This window comes from Telopea speciosissima, chromosome 10 (genome assembly GCF_018873765.1).
Source record: "Telopea speciosissima isolate NSW1024214 ecotype Mountain lineage chromosome 10, Tspe_v1, whole genome shotgun sequence".
NCBI classification, from domain to species: Eukaryota; Viridiplantae; Streptophyta; class Magnoliopsida; order Proteales; family Proteaceae; genus Telopea; species Telopea speciosissima.
The window spans coordinates 54,582,908-54,595,907 of NC_057925.1; the positions used below are offsets into that span (position 1 = coordinate 54,582,908).

General features: G+C 38.9%; 2 protein-coding genes and 1 long non-coding RNA gene across 6 annotated transcripts in view; 1 reads left to right on the forward strand and 2 right to left on the reverse strand.

The window, feature by feature from the left end:
• Window positions 1-5,558: 5,558 nt before the first annotated feature.
• LOC122642676 lies at window positions 5,559-5,981 on the reverse strand. Its single transcript, XR_006330077.1, has 3 exons — window positions 5,938-5,981; window positions 5,817-5,841; window positions 5,559-5,666 (listed from the first exon to the last, which is right to left on the reverse strand). It is a non-coding gene; the product is annotated as an uncharacterized LOC122642676 (long non-coding RNA).
• A 2,251-nt stretch (window positions 5,982-8,232) lies between these two features.
• Window positions 8,233-9,261, forward strand: LOC122642675 (1,2-dihydroxy-3-keto-5-methylthiopentene dioxygenase 1-like). The gene is made up of 5 exons (XM_043836223.1): window positions 8,233-8,277; window positions 8,359-8,419; window positions 8,532-8,626; window positions 8,709-8,948; window positions 9,079-9,261. The coding sequence occupies exons 1-5, from the start codon at window positions 8,260-8,262 to the stop codon at window positions 9,190-9,192; spliced, it is 528 nt and encodes a 175-aa protein (XP_043692158.1). The 5' UTR covers window positions 8,233-8,259; the 3' UTR covers window positions 9,193-9,261.
• A 713-nt stretch (window positions 9,262-9,974) lies between these two features.
• The window catches only part of LOC122642673 (chaperone protein dnaJ 1, mitochondrial), a 32,232-nt gene continuing 29,206 nt past the window's right edge, over window positions 9,975-13,000 (reverse strand). For 3 of the 4 annotated variants that reach the window (XM_043836218.1, XM_043836217.1, XM_043836220.1), the window contains exons 18-19: window positions 12,032-12,121; window positions 9,975-10,403 (exon numbers count right to left, since the gene is read on the reverse strand). In XM_043836218.1, coding sequence (XP_043692153.1) covers window positions 10,304-10,403; window positions 12,032-12,121 — 190 coding nt within the window. In that variant the 3' untranslated portion in view covers window positions 9,975-10,303. Of the gene's footprint in view, window positions 10,440-12,031; window positions 12,122-13,000 lie in introns of all 4 variants that reach the window. The other variant, XM_043836221.1, reaches the window with a different exon arrangement.

A 13,000-nucleotide genomic window follows, 5' to 3' on the forward strand; every position in this document is an offset into this window, starting at 1 on the left:
AATATCATTCTTTATTTTTTTTAAAGTAAACCCAAAGAAAAGTTGAATTCATGACCTCTTAATTAAGGAATTGGTCTTTGGCACTTGAATTACCCCCTTAGGTTATTTTTCGTTCTATATTTATGATTGAACCAAAATTTCATTTTATGCTATTTTTCTATCATCAATTTTCTTCGATCACTTTCAATCCTATTGTTTCTAAAATTACACACCAAATATTTTGTTTTTTCTTCTTAATCGGTGTGTCTAAAGCACGAGGCTCTTGCCATTGCAGGGTCTGAGGAGGGTCATAATATACGCAGCCTTACTCCTGCTTCCACAAAGAGGCTGTTTCTAGACTTGAACCTGTGACACTAGGTCACAATGGAGCAACTTTACCGTTGGACCAAGCCCCACCCTCGTGCCAAAATTGATCTTCAAAAACTCAACTTAATAGTATATCCTTGCCTTTCTTTCATCCACCAAAATAATATCATCAGCAAAAAACATAAAATACGAGTTTAGAATTGATTATTGATACACTCCATTGATACACTCCAACCGTAATTAGAAATTCGCTACTCTCTCTCGCCCCCTACCTTAAAATTCTTAACTAGTCACTACATCCTCCTGTGGTCGTCCTGTTTTTCCAAACTCAAAAGATCGCACTCCTCTGGCATAAGAACACATTAGATCATTGCTGGTACTTTACTGTGAATGAAAAAACATTGGTCTCTCACCCATCAATGAATCAAATTCAGAATAAAAAACGGGTTTAGCGCTCAACATTTCTGAAAATCCTCTGGTTCCTTGCATACGTAAGAAAATTTGTGAACACAAGTTGGTCCGAGACAAGTCGAAAAGGCAAGGTATTCTTTTTTTTGATAAGTATCTATTCTATTGGGAAGGGAGGGACGATGAGAACCAGGAGGTTGAACCCAAGAGCTCCTGGTCATCACTCTTCTATCAACTCATCTAGGCAGTTGTTCTCAGGCAAGGTATTCTTAGTTGTTATAATCCTTGTATGCATTTCCATAGCAAAATTTTGATTGCAGGTCTCCAAATGGTTGCTCAGATATTTTGGTTTTCCAGATTGCTTGAACAACAATATCAAGAAGGAAAAGCTTCAAGTGTTCAACCAAGGTTCATAAACACAAAATCGGTATAGGTCTGAATTGGTGCGGAATCGACTGAAATCGACCCAAATATGCCCTAAAACTAGATTTGGGAAGATCAGCCAAGCCAAATTGGTCAGAATCGGGAACCGGCCAATCCGACTCGGATTCTTTAATCCTTAGCTTCAACAGCAAATTAGCATTCCAACCCCCTTGTATTGCCAATTAGTTCATCAAAAATTGGAAATTGTGGATGGACAAGTATTCACAGCCAAGATCCTAAAACCATTGATGAGTGCTTTCCCATCTCCTACTCTCCATCAAACCATTGAAAGAATTGGTTTTCAACAGCTTGTATATACACCTCTAGATCCATAACACAGCTTATTATCCACAAAATTTTTACCCTGTTGTTGCCTTTAGTGTTCTAATCCAAAGGCTTGATGGTTCGAAAATGATTTTCCAGCACAGTTTAACTAAAAAAGCTCTGTGAATAGCTTCATCATATCCCCACAGGCCACAGCTATTTGGGTTTTTACACCACAGCTCTACCCAAAAATTTAAAGTTTACAACAGAAATACAAAGATTCTCACGGAATTTGCTCTTGCCGCCCTCGATACAAATCGAAAAAAAAAAAATAAAAAAATTTTTGAGAGAGCTGCCAGAAGGTTTGGAGATGCACCGGAGGATTGCCGACCGAACAGGAGTTCTGCCGAAGGCGCGGTGACGATCTACCACTTACCACCGCCGTGGACCATTAAGACGAATCGAAGTGTTTATGGACGGGAGGACCAGTGGCTTGGTTTATCCTCTGTATATCTACCCCAACGAAATCTCCAACTCTCTCTTCCAATCAGGATTAACGACTTAACCCGGCCGCTGCCGACAGTGTAGCAGGGGAGACAGACGGACGGACGGGAGAACCAGCTGAGAACAATAAGAATCAGAAAGGTAGTGGTATCTTGAAAATCAATCTCCAGAAAATTCTACTTGGGAAAGTGGTGTGGAAGGTAAGCAGAAGAAACAGAGTTGGGACTCGAACAACAGAGACAGAGGACGACAGAGAGAGAGAGAGATTGACCAGAGCTGGAAAAAGGATAAAAACAGAGAATAAGAGGAAGTGTGGAAGATAAGCTGAAAAAACAGAGTTGTGACTTAAACAACAGAGATAGAGGACGACAGAAAGAAAGAGAGATTGAACAGAGCTGGATTAAAACAGAGAATAAGAGGAGGTGGTGTGGAAGATAAGCTGAAGAAACAGAGTTGGGACTCGCACAACAGAGACAGGGGACGACAGAGAGAGAGAGAGATTGAGCAGAGCAGGAAAAAGGATTAAAACAGAGAATAAGAGGAGGTGGTGTGGAAGATAAGCTGAAAAAACAGAGTTGTGACTAAAACAACAGAGACAGAGGACGACAGAGAGAAGAGAGATTGAACAGAGCTGGAAAAAGGATTAAAACAGAGAATAACAAATAAAGACCAGGTTGTAACCGGCAAGATTAGCTTTTTCTTAGGTTTTACTGAAAAACTTCTTTCTCTCTGAGAATAACAAACAAAGACCAGGTGGTAACAGGCAACAGGCAAGATCAGTTTTTTTTTTTTTTTTTTTTTTAAGGTTTTATTGAAAAACCTCTCTGAACGAAATAGGTTGCTCTTTATAACCTGCAAGAGAAGTTTTTTGAGAAATCGATAGCTGTTGACTATTCATCACTGAAGGACAAAAAAGAGAGAGTAGAGCTTCTCTCAGCAAAAACCTCTCCCTCTGCAACCTTAAGATTTATCTCTGTTTCTTACTATTACAACATAACAAAAACAAATCGAAATGTTTCGGTTCCTCAAGTTAATTACGATAAGAGAATCAAAGATAGGATTTAAGCGAGGAAGAAACCCTAACCATATTCGAGCAGGTGTCTGTCATGGAAATCTGACGTAGCTACGCTCTCCGGCAAAGGGAAGCTTCAGTAGACGAATAAAAAACGCTGCTTTGATTTGGAGAAGAGGGTTTTCGGTTTTGCCATCCATTGGTAGTAAGATCACGAATCAAGATCCATCATTTGTTTTACATTGCTCTTCATATCCCACATGAGATCCGTCGACTCTCTCTCATTTTTTCAATCTTCCAAAAAAAAAATACTCAGGGTAAATATCTTTTGAATATTCTAGTAGACACTCCTTCTAATAATGACAAAGGAAAATAAAAAAAACGAAGGTTACAAGTTCTAACTGATAAGTGTATTATAGGTGTACTCTTACAACACGTGGAAATGATGACATCCACCGACTAATCAAGCTTGCACTGTTGAATATTGCCGCATTCAAGTGTCGAGTTTACAAGATTACACCACAGTGCACCGCCGGATCAGTGTATTACAAAAGATTTTTGTCGAATGACACCTATATAGATTTGTCATTCGATTCTATCTTAGACAAAGAGGGATCGGATGCTCTCCAATGAAGAGACCGCCCAATGAGATTCAATGAGATCTCCCAACATGGAGAGAGAGAGAGCGAGAGAGAGAGGGGTTGGCTAAGTCTGTGTATTCCACAAACATCATTCTCAAGAAAAGAAAACCAGCAACTAAGGTAATAGTCGAATCTAGATATTTAATTTTTAAGAGAAAGAAAAGAAACTGGAGAGAGCAAAAGCAAAACCCATTGCATATGTGAGAAACAGCACTGACGGTCCAACCATGTAATCGGAAAAAGGTGTATTTGAGATATTTCCATTTTAAGTACAATTGATCTGTCAGGAATGGTGATCACAGATCTCTCACAGATCTCTCCTGTGTTATTTTGTTTCACCAGTATTGGTAATGACATTACCAATGGCTCTGTCACACTCTGTGTGGCAACTTACAGAGGATGAGAGAATGGTCAGAGTCTCAAAGATATTTGTGGGGGAAAAGGTCTGAATATAGCAAACAAAGTTGCTCTTATTTTAATCAATCTTTCAATAAAATACAAAATATCTAGAGATATTTTGTAGCTAATTAATGACAGAAAAAGTAATGTAAACATTGGCGGTGTTTAACCTTTTATGGAGAAGAAGAGGACACGTAGTGTGCTCGGATAGGGGGTAGAATGATTATTTTTATTCTTATTAAATGAAATTATAAAAATTGAAAAATCCAATAAATTGAAAGGATAAAGATTCATAAGTGTTTTTCCATTGACCCATACTTACACTGGATGACGTAACTTCACACCAAACCATGGTTTGAAATATCGATATTGTATCGTGTAATACCTAATTGCTGATATTGTATCGATAACACGGTACAAACAAGGGATAAAACAGCATTAAAAAAAAATATATTTTTTAATTTATACAACTTGACCTTCGCCACCCATCTTGTGTTCACCACATATTACGAGGCCTTGAGGAATCCAATGGACTGAATTTTTGATTGGGCCCAACTTGATCAAACAGTGAAGAAGAAGAGTCAAAGAGCACAACTACCAAAGTAATAAGGAACATTCTCCAACCAATTCTTTATGCTCTCTCTCTCTCTCTCTCTCCAGCTTTGGAATGTTTAGGGCGTTTATTATTATGAATCCAAGACCATATATTCTGGGTTAGATGATTCTAGGAAATTAAAGAAGTGTTCTCTCAAATCTACTACAAAGTTTCTAGAAAGCACGACTCCCATTTGAACTTTGCAACCCAAACCTCTTTTATCCAAGCTTTTCTTCTTAAAAAATTAAAATAATACAACTTGCAGACCTATCTAGTAAAGGCACTTAGATTTTTAATAGAGATTAGGTGTTTAATTAGTATTCTCGATCAAGCTGTCACCCATGGAATAAGAGGGCTCTCTCTATTTAGGTACATCTGTTCTCTAAAAAGGGGGAAAAGTATATTTGGAATAATGTTATTAGTCGTGTTTGATCTAAGCTCAGTATGTGTAAAGTCCCCCTTTTGCCCTCTATGTAAACTTAAAATTAATCATTTTGGCACTTTTTTTTTTTTTGGGAACAGGAGGTATCCGGTCTTTGGCCGACTAAATTCCCCAGAGCTCGTGTATGACCTCGCAACATTTTTTTTGGGTTATTTCCAAATGCTCCCCTGAAAATGGCCAAACTTACAGTTGCCCTTCTGAACTTTCACTAATTCTATGTGCATCCCTACTTTCCAAACTAAGTACCACTATAGTCCCTCTTGTTAGACAGAGACGTTATGTTCTAACGGATCCTAGTTTTTGAAAATTTATAGACCATTCTACCCTTTGATAGGATAGAATGACAAAAATACCCTTATTTGAAAAAAAAACAAGAAAAAAACTCTACGACTCATCTTCCCCAATTCGTTTAGGGTTTGGGGAAGATGAGTTTTTGAATCTAATCCATCACGAAAAGAATGGCCATAGCAGACATCTCGGCAAACCACTACCAATATCTACACAATAAACTACACAACGGCGAATGCTAATGCCCTTTACCTTGGGGCCCATGGTTACTCTAATAGCATTAGCAAGCTCTTCAACACCTTTAAGCATCATTGCACGAGCTTCAAATCCAAATTTAATATCCTTAGCCGCATAGTTTCTGTTACAATTCAACCTGCTACCAATCTGACAAGTGACAACTTGAAACCAATTTAAGAAACGAAGATAAAAAATCCAAACAACTCCAATAAATTACCACCGATACGAATAAAAATTCAATCAGAAAAAATCAATCTACTAAACACTAAAATGAATAAGAGATACACAAATTCTCACCCGTTGGCTACTATTCCTAGCGATCCTATAGACCCAAAAAGCAGAAACGGGATAAGTTTTAATGACGGGTGAACAAACGAACAGAACCCATAAACAAGAATGATAGGAAACGAACACTGACCTGGCTTTTGAAGTGAGGTTAGCAGCCACATGATACATGGTTCTCTCTTTGCTTCTTCCATCTTCCTCTTCTTCTTCTTTAAGATCCTGATTCTGCTTGGTTTTGGTTAAAGCAAACGATCTGGGAAAGAAGAATTCCCATTACACTATAACAACAGTCCAAAGTTTATTCTAAAAATCTTCCTAACCTGCAACCCATCTGAGAACACAGGGAAGAAGAAGAAAAGAAAGATTGGAAGAAATCCAAGAAGGAAGGAAAAAGGGGGTTGAAGGATATCTGATTATCTGCAACTCATCTTCCCCAATCGATTTGGGGAAGATGTGTTGCAGGTATTTTTTTTTTTTTTTTTTTTAAGGGCATTTTTGTCATTCCATTTTATCAAGGGTAGCATGGTCTAACCATGTACAAAAAATGTCAGACGTTTAGAACATAACGTCTCTTGTCTAACGGGAGGGACTATATTGGTACTTAGTTTGAAAAGTAAGGGTGCACATGAAATTAGTGAATGTTCAGGGGGGCAACTATAAATTTGGCCATTTTCAAGAGGACATTTGGAAATAACCTTTTTCCTTTTTTTTTATCTTGTTATGTGGGTAATTGGGCCATTGGGGACACGCACTAAGAACCTTCAATCCTCTTCGTTGGTTGACCTGTTTGACTGTTTTGTTTGTTCGTATCTATAGCTGCAATTACTAATTATATCTAGTATTTCATAATAGATGGGATGATGTTGTCTGTGCCGCAGCATAGACTGTGCCCAGATACATGGGTTCGGTATTCAGGGGAGTAGGGTGGTTATTTCACCCATCCCCATGTGTCTGGCGCAGCCTGCGCCCCCGGCATAAAGAACGTTTGGCCTAAATGTGTGTTTCAAGGTGCCTCTCCCCGCCCTTCCCCCCCCCCCCTCCCCCCCTCCCCAATATTGTTCAAATTATAAAGAGATGGGTGGCTGATCTAGATTGTAATGTCACGCTTTCCTTCTCTTAGACAGTCATTACTTGTATTGTATGTCTCTTCATGAATACTTCTACTAACATCTATGGCTGTGGATCAACCAATAGTTATATGTGATGGTTACTATGATTCGATTACCTCTCTTCAGCTGGATGAATTGTTGTAGTTCTCTTTAATTCTCAATTTTACTATACTGTAAGTTGAGTTTTTGCAGGGAACACATTGACATCGAAAGCCAAAAGCATCATGCAAGGTTTGCAACAGACTAGGGACCAAGGGTTCAAGAATATAGAGGTCTAGGTGGATAATAAAAAAAAACTGTGGAATGCTTGAAACATGGTAATGAGGTCGGATGCATGGCCAAGTTTAGCTCGCCTCCAGGGAGCCTAGCACGCCCAGGGAGCTGCCAGCCGTTGGGCTGTGCTGCTGCACACATCCTTAGGCGTGTGCCGAGATGTGTGCAGCACAACTCAACCGCTGGATGCCCCCTGGCAGCACCCTGGGTGCTGAGCTCCCTGGAGACGATCCTAATCTATGCATGGCCATAAGAGTTGTTCGGTACTCTTTCAACAATCTCTTCCTTATCGAAGATGGTGGATATAACATTCACCATTATTGATAATTACCCGTCTAATGGCATGATTCAGGGCAAATGGACATCCATAAGTTAATCTCAAATTAATTTGGAGCTTTATGGCCCTCAATCTCAATAGATATACATCAGCCCTATTATTACTCCTTTTCCCCCAGATTTAATATAGTTGTATGAGGGTTTGGGTGCATCAATGAGGAAATTGATGTTTCATGCAGAGGAAATCGTGTTTACTGTTGCCCCAACTGATGATTGTCTATGAGCTGACAATAGAGGTGACGATGTATCCCTTTGCCTTCCGAAGATAAATTTATTTTGATTCAAAGAAATCAGATGCATCACATTATGGTATCTAAACTCTAAACACGGCATCATGGCTAAGAAAAATCCGACCCTACTTGTGACTGTCTCCCAGCATCTCAAGCAGACGATCAGAGATCTTCAATAGCTCTAATCAGCTAGCCATCTAATCTAAGGTGCATATCAGGTGAACATCAATCTGAGTCCGGTAAATGAGACACAGCGTGATAGGGACACAAACAGCGAAAGCATTATATTTGAAATGTGACGCTGCAAAGCATGCATGATTCACCACGCAGTGCTCATCATCGAAGCAGAAAATTTAGATACGCCAAGCAAATTTCAGGATTAATTCCAAACATCTTATGGTATTCTCCCGTTCTCTATAAATTTTCATGGTCGATCGGTGGAGACAGTGAGGACTGTAAAAGGTGTAGTAGCTTGATCCTTGAGAGAGAAGTTCTGAGAATTGAGAAATGACGATGGCGATTGAGGTGAGTTTACCTTCTGATATTACCTTCTAAGATCCTCCGGCAGTACTATCGTTCTGATTGTGATGTTTGATAAAATTGTAGGCATGGTACGTGGAGGAGAGCGGCGAGGATAAAAAACTCTTGTCCTTGAGCAAACTAAAAGGTGATATGACTTTATAAAACTTATTCTTAAAAGCTAGTCATTAAGGAGAGGATGCCCAAGTACCGTGTATTATGTGTTTTGAAGTTTGTTTTGACTGAATTAAATTTTGCAGAGCTGGGAGTGTTGTACTGGCGTTTGAACCCAAAGAATTACGAGAACGATGAGGAGCTCCGTAACATTAGGGAAAGCAGGGGCTATAACTACGTGGTTCATACTTCATCATCACCTTGGCTCCTATCCATCGTTCATTCATTGGCTGTGTATTGCTAATATTAACCTTAAAATGCAGGATATTCTGGATATATGCCCAGAGAAACTGGAGAATTATGAGGAGAAGGTGAAGAACTTCTACACGGAGCACATCCATGCCAATGAAGAGATACGTTACTGTTTGGAAGGCAGTGGGTACTTCGATGTGAGAGACAAGGATGACCGCTGGGTTCGCATCTGGATGAAGGAAGGAGACATGATCGCCTTACCCTCCGGGATTTACCATCGTCTGGCCCTTGACACTGGAAAATACCTCAAGGTATGAATTGTATATATCCATTGTCAATCTGTGTTGTTTGCACATGGATCTCTGATGAGATTGAAATTTTACTTTTTTTTTGCTAATGAGCTCTTTTCACTGATGGTGGTGGTGGTGGTGGTGGGAGCAGCTGATGCGGTTGTTCGTGGACGAGCCAGTGTGGACTCCATTTAACCGTCCACAAGAGGAGCATCCGGCCAGGAAAGCCTACGTCAATAGCTTAGTACCCCTTGAGGCTCACTAAGCCTCTTCACTTCACTTAAAAACAGTTCAGCCTTGCGTTTCTTTGAATCTCTGCATCTCTGTATCTGTATCTCTGCCACCGTATATCCAATATATTGATACCCTACCATACCGTGTGACTGTGTCTGCCGCCTCCTGTTCATTAGGCAACACCCAATTACCATGTTATTACAAGTCCTTGCGTCTGTCATTCCATGTCTTTACCTATGCATGGTTCTATCTATCTATGAGACTTCACCTGTAATAAATCACTTTGCTCCACATACAGTTGGTCAAAGGTTAATTATATAAATGGAAAGCATATTTAATATAGTTCTCAACATATATGTGGAAAAGACAAACATGTTTAATAGGTAATGACAATGATAATAGAGATATGGAAGAGGGATTCCCTTAAGATATATTAGGCTGGAAAGTGTTATTATTCTGACCACCACAAATGTAATCAAATGGTAGGTTAGAGCATTTACAGAATGAAAATAGAAACTGGATTCAGTTTGTTGTCCCATCAAGATTCAAGCCAGTTCAAGGCACTAATGAACTCTTGGTATATAATCTTCAATAAGCAGAGTAGATTACATGTGTAAAGGATAATCAAAAGTTGACCCTGGTTTCTACATTCCCACCCAGACCAAGTTTTCCATCGCCATGGGAATCGATAGCATTGGCCCAAGAGTCTCATCATATGGTCACTTCACCTGTGGAGAAGGAATTCTTCTTTCCACACGGGTGAAAGAAAACTTTCTTCAACAGTAAATAACAAACAACTTCACATTTCCTCATCAACAAAAAAGAATTTTATTAATCATAATTGGGAAAATCAATTCTATACATCAAACAAGGTGGTCAGAATCCAATGTAGATTGGCATTGACCCCAAAACAAGATGAGATTCTACTCTAGTCATTGGATTTTAAAACATGGATGTGGGAAAAGTGAGGGCTCTGAGAATCTCAATACCTCACAGCACTTTTAACGTAAACAGAACTCATGGCAAGAGTGAGATGACAACAACTCCATATACAGATGCTTGCCGCAGATTCATCAGTTGCATACGAAACCTGGAAATTTCTTCCCCCTGCTTGGACTTTGGAGGGTCGCTCAACTTTACCCTCAGCCAATGCTTTTGTTCAGGAATAGCAGCATCAATATGAAGACCATGAATTGAAGCACAAACTTTGAATCCGTCAATCGATCAGTAATTTGCTGCCACCTGTAAGTTCAACCAGTAGATAGCTGCTGATAAAGCCTGTTACCATTTCCAAAACCGTCATTATAGACGGAAAAGTGAAGAATACTGAAATTCAGTAAAAAAGTTTCAAACAATACAAATGTTTCTAGTAAAAATAATGGCAATCTCAATATAAATTTAACTACTTTGTGCCTTTTTAGATGCTGTAATTTCTGAAAATGTTTCAACACATGATCTGTGAACTTTGAGAAAATAACCTCAAGATTAGCTACTTAGCCAACATTACCACCACATTAATCAAGAAATTTAGCCTTTCAGGAAGATGTACTGTTGGTTGAGAAGGAACAGGTTTCCTAGTTCAAGAAGCTTAAAGGTATCAACTCATGCCAATAGCCAGTGGATTGGGTGCATCCGCATGTACATGATTTTTTACTAATCAATTGTTCTCTTTTGGATGGACTGAAAACATTGTTTAATGCACATGGCTAGACACACATGCTTGTTAGCATTTTATGCCTTAATAGTTTGTTAAGTAACTGATTTTATTGAAAGGAAGAGGAGACTAGAATACGAAAAACAACCAGAGCAGCCCAAAACGGCTGGAAGACCTCAGTACACAATAGGAGAAGGGCCCACATACAAAATACAATATATCCCTAGTAACACCAGATTTGGTCAACTCTCTGCCAGTGAATTGGCAGATCTCAATCGCCAAGAGAAAGAGAACTCGTGATTGGAGCGAAGAGCTCTAACTTTCTTAATGTAATGCATGTATCCCCATATCCCCATGGACCTCCAGACTGGACTTGGAGCCATCCAGTCATAAGTTTGGAGCCACCCTCTATGATTAAATATAACCATCCAAAGTGAACAGCAATTTCAATTCCATAAATGGCCGTCTCCATAAAAGTTGCATGGCAGATGTCTTTTGAATTGATATAATGCTTTAGTTTAATTCCCTTCTGATAATTTCTTTGAGCACTTTACTGCATTTAGATATTTTTTTCCCAACTTGCTTTACTACAGTGTATGTGTGCCCAAACTCATTTAGTTGGAAATAAGGCTTCGCTGAGTTGAGTTGTGTTTTTATATACTGATATGTATTATAATAGGCCAATTAACGTACATATACGCATATCCATTGGTCTTAATATGAATAACATGCAATACAGTAAGAGCAAATAATTTTATCTCAAGGTGCAAATCAACAGCTCCTTCAAAGGAAGTCAGAATGTTTTACTTCGGAGATACTCTAGTTTATTTGAAGCATAAATGATCAACTGATACAGGAACTGAATTTCAGGGGATTAACGAGTCAGAAACTACACGCCTGTATCGACACATGATACTAGCGTGCAGGTCCACACTCTACAGATAATAGCCAAAGGAATAAAAATAAATAAATAAATATCCAAAAGATTAGGATAGGATATTTTCCAAGAAAAACAAGTGAACAACTCAGTGTTCTCTAACCTAGGGTACCTCTACAAATAACAAATCTGACAAGTGAACAAGAATCAGATTTCCAAAACACAGGAATATAAAAATCATTAAAAGAAATTTACGGACATGTTATCCAAATATCAAATAAGAAGACTTGCCATTCAATCTAAACCCTTTGAAACACAAGTAAAAGCAAACATTCTCACCAATTTCCTTCATCGGAGGTGCTGCTTCCATGGATAGACTCTTCCTGAGCGTACTCTTTCAATAAGGCACGTTGACGTTCATTTAATGAGCTGAAAGATAACATGAAAATGAAACTATACTAAAGAAACAGCATGCTAGCACTGAAGTTACTAAGTGGCACACACCTGAAAGAACCATTTAAGCATGGATTGCAACTTTATAGAGTTGGCATGACAAAAGAACACAAATAATTTTATTAGTGGTCCCCCATAATGCAGAGGCTATTCTTCCAGATTCCATGCAGGTCAAATAAGCTTGCTAAAGTTGAAGTTGAAGTCACAAAGCTAATGTGGCATCATCCAACACCACAATTATATGCATTTAAGACCATTACACAACCAAATGCCACATTTATCTTTCAAGTCTTCCAAGCAGCAGGTAATGATCTATTTTTAGTTTGATAATTGCCATGTGACGCACATTAGTTGACTGCTAGAAGCAGACTTCTGAAACCAGTGGGAAAGTTTAATATTAATTAACTACTCCTTGAGCAGTCTCATAAGCAGTGTTCTGAAATTTGGGCCTGAACAGACCGTTGTTGGGGATTCTGTTGGGTCAGTTTGTTTATGGATACACCATAGCCCTCCAGTGTCAATGCCCTGCTTCATCAGCTTGATAGATGTCGACTGTGTTAAGAGTGGAAAGGTACATGAGCTCTAAGGGCTTGGGTGTTGCCTCTAGTTGTATCTTTTGATGGTGCAGGAAGTTCTAGGTTGTGGCAGGATTAGAGGGCATTATGGTTGGGTACCCCTGCATCATACTTTGTTTCTTTTCTTGCTTTTCTTCTTTCAGTGTCTCTCCCTCTCTCTTTCAATGAAGTTTCTTTCCATTGCCGACAATACAACCAAAAATAAATGAATAAAAGAAAATAAACAACTCAACTCAACTAAACTAAAAAGTCTTTCCCAACTGCATGGGTGTGCTACACA

What these genes read in the sequence shown, in the direction of transcription:
- LOC122642675 (XM_043836223.1), top strand. An exon ending in GTCCTTGAGCAAACTAAAAG is followed by an intron (nt 8,420 to 8,531) that starts GTGATATGACTT and finishes TAAATTTTGCAG; the next exon opens with AGCTGGGAGTGTTGTACTGG. An exon ending in GCAGGGGCTATAACTACGTG is followed by an intron (nt 8,627 to 8,708) that starts GTTCATACTTCA and finishes CTTAAAATGCAG; the next exon opens with GATATTCTGGATATATGCCC.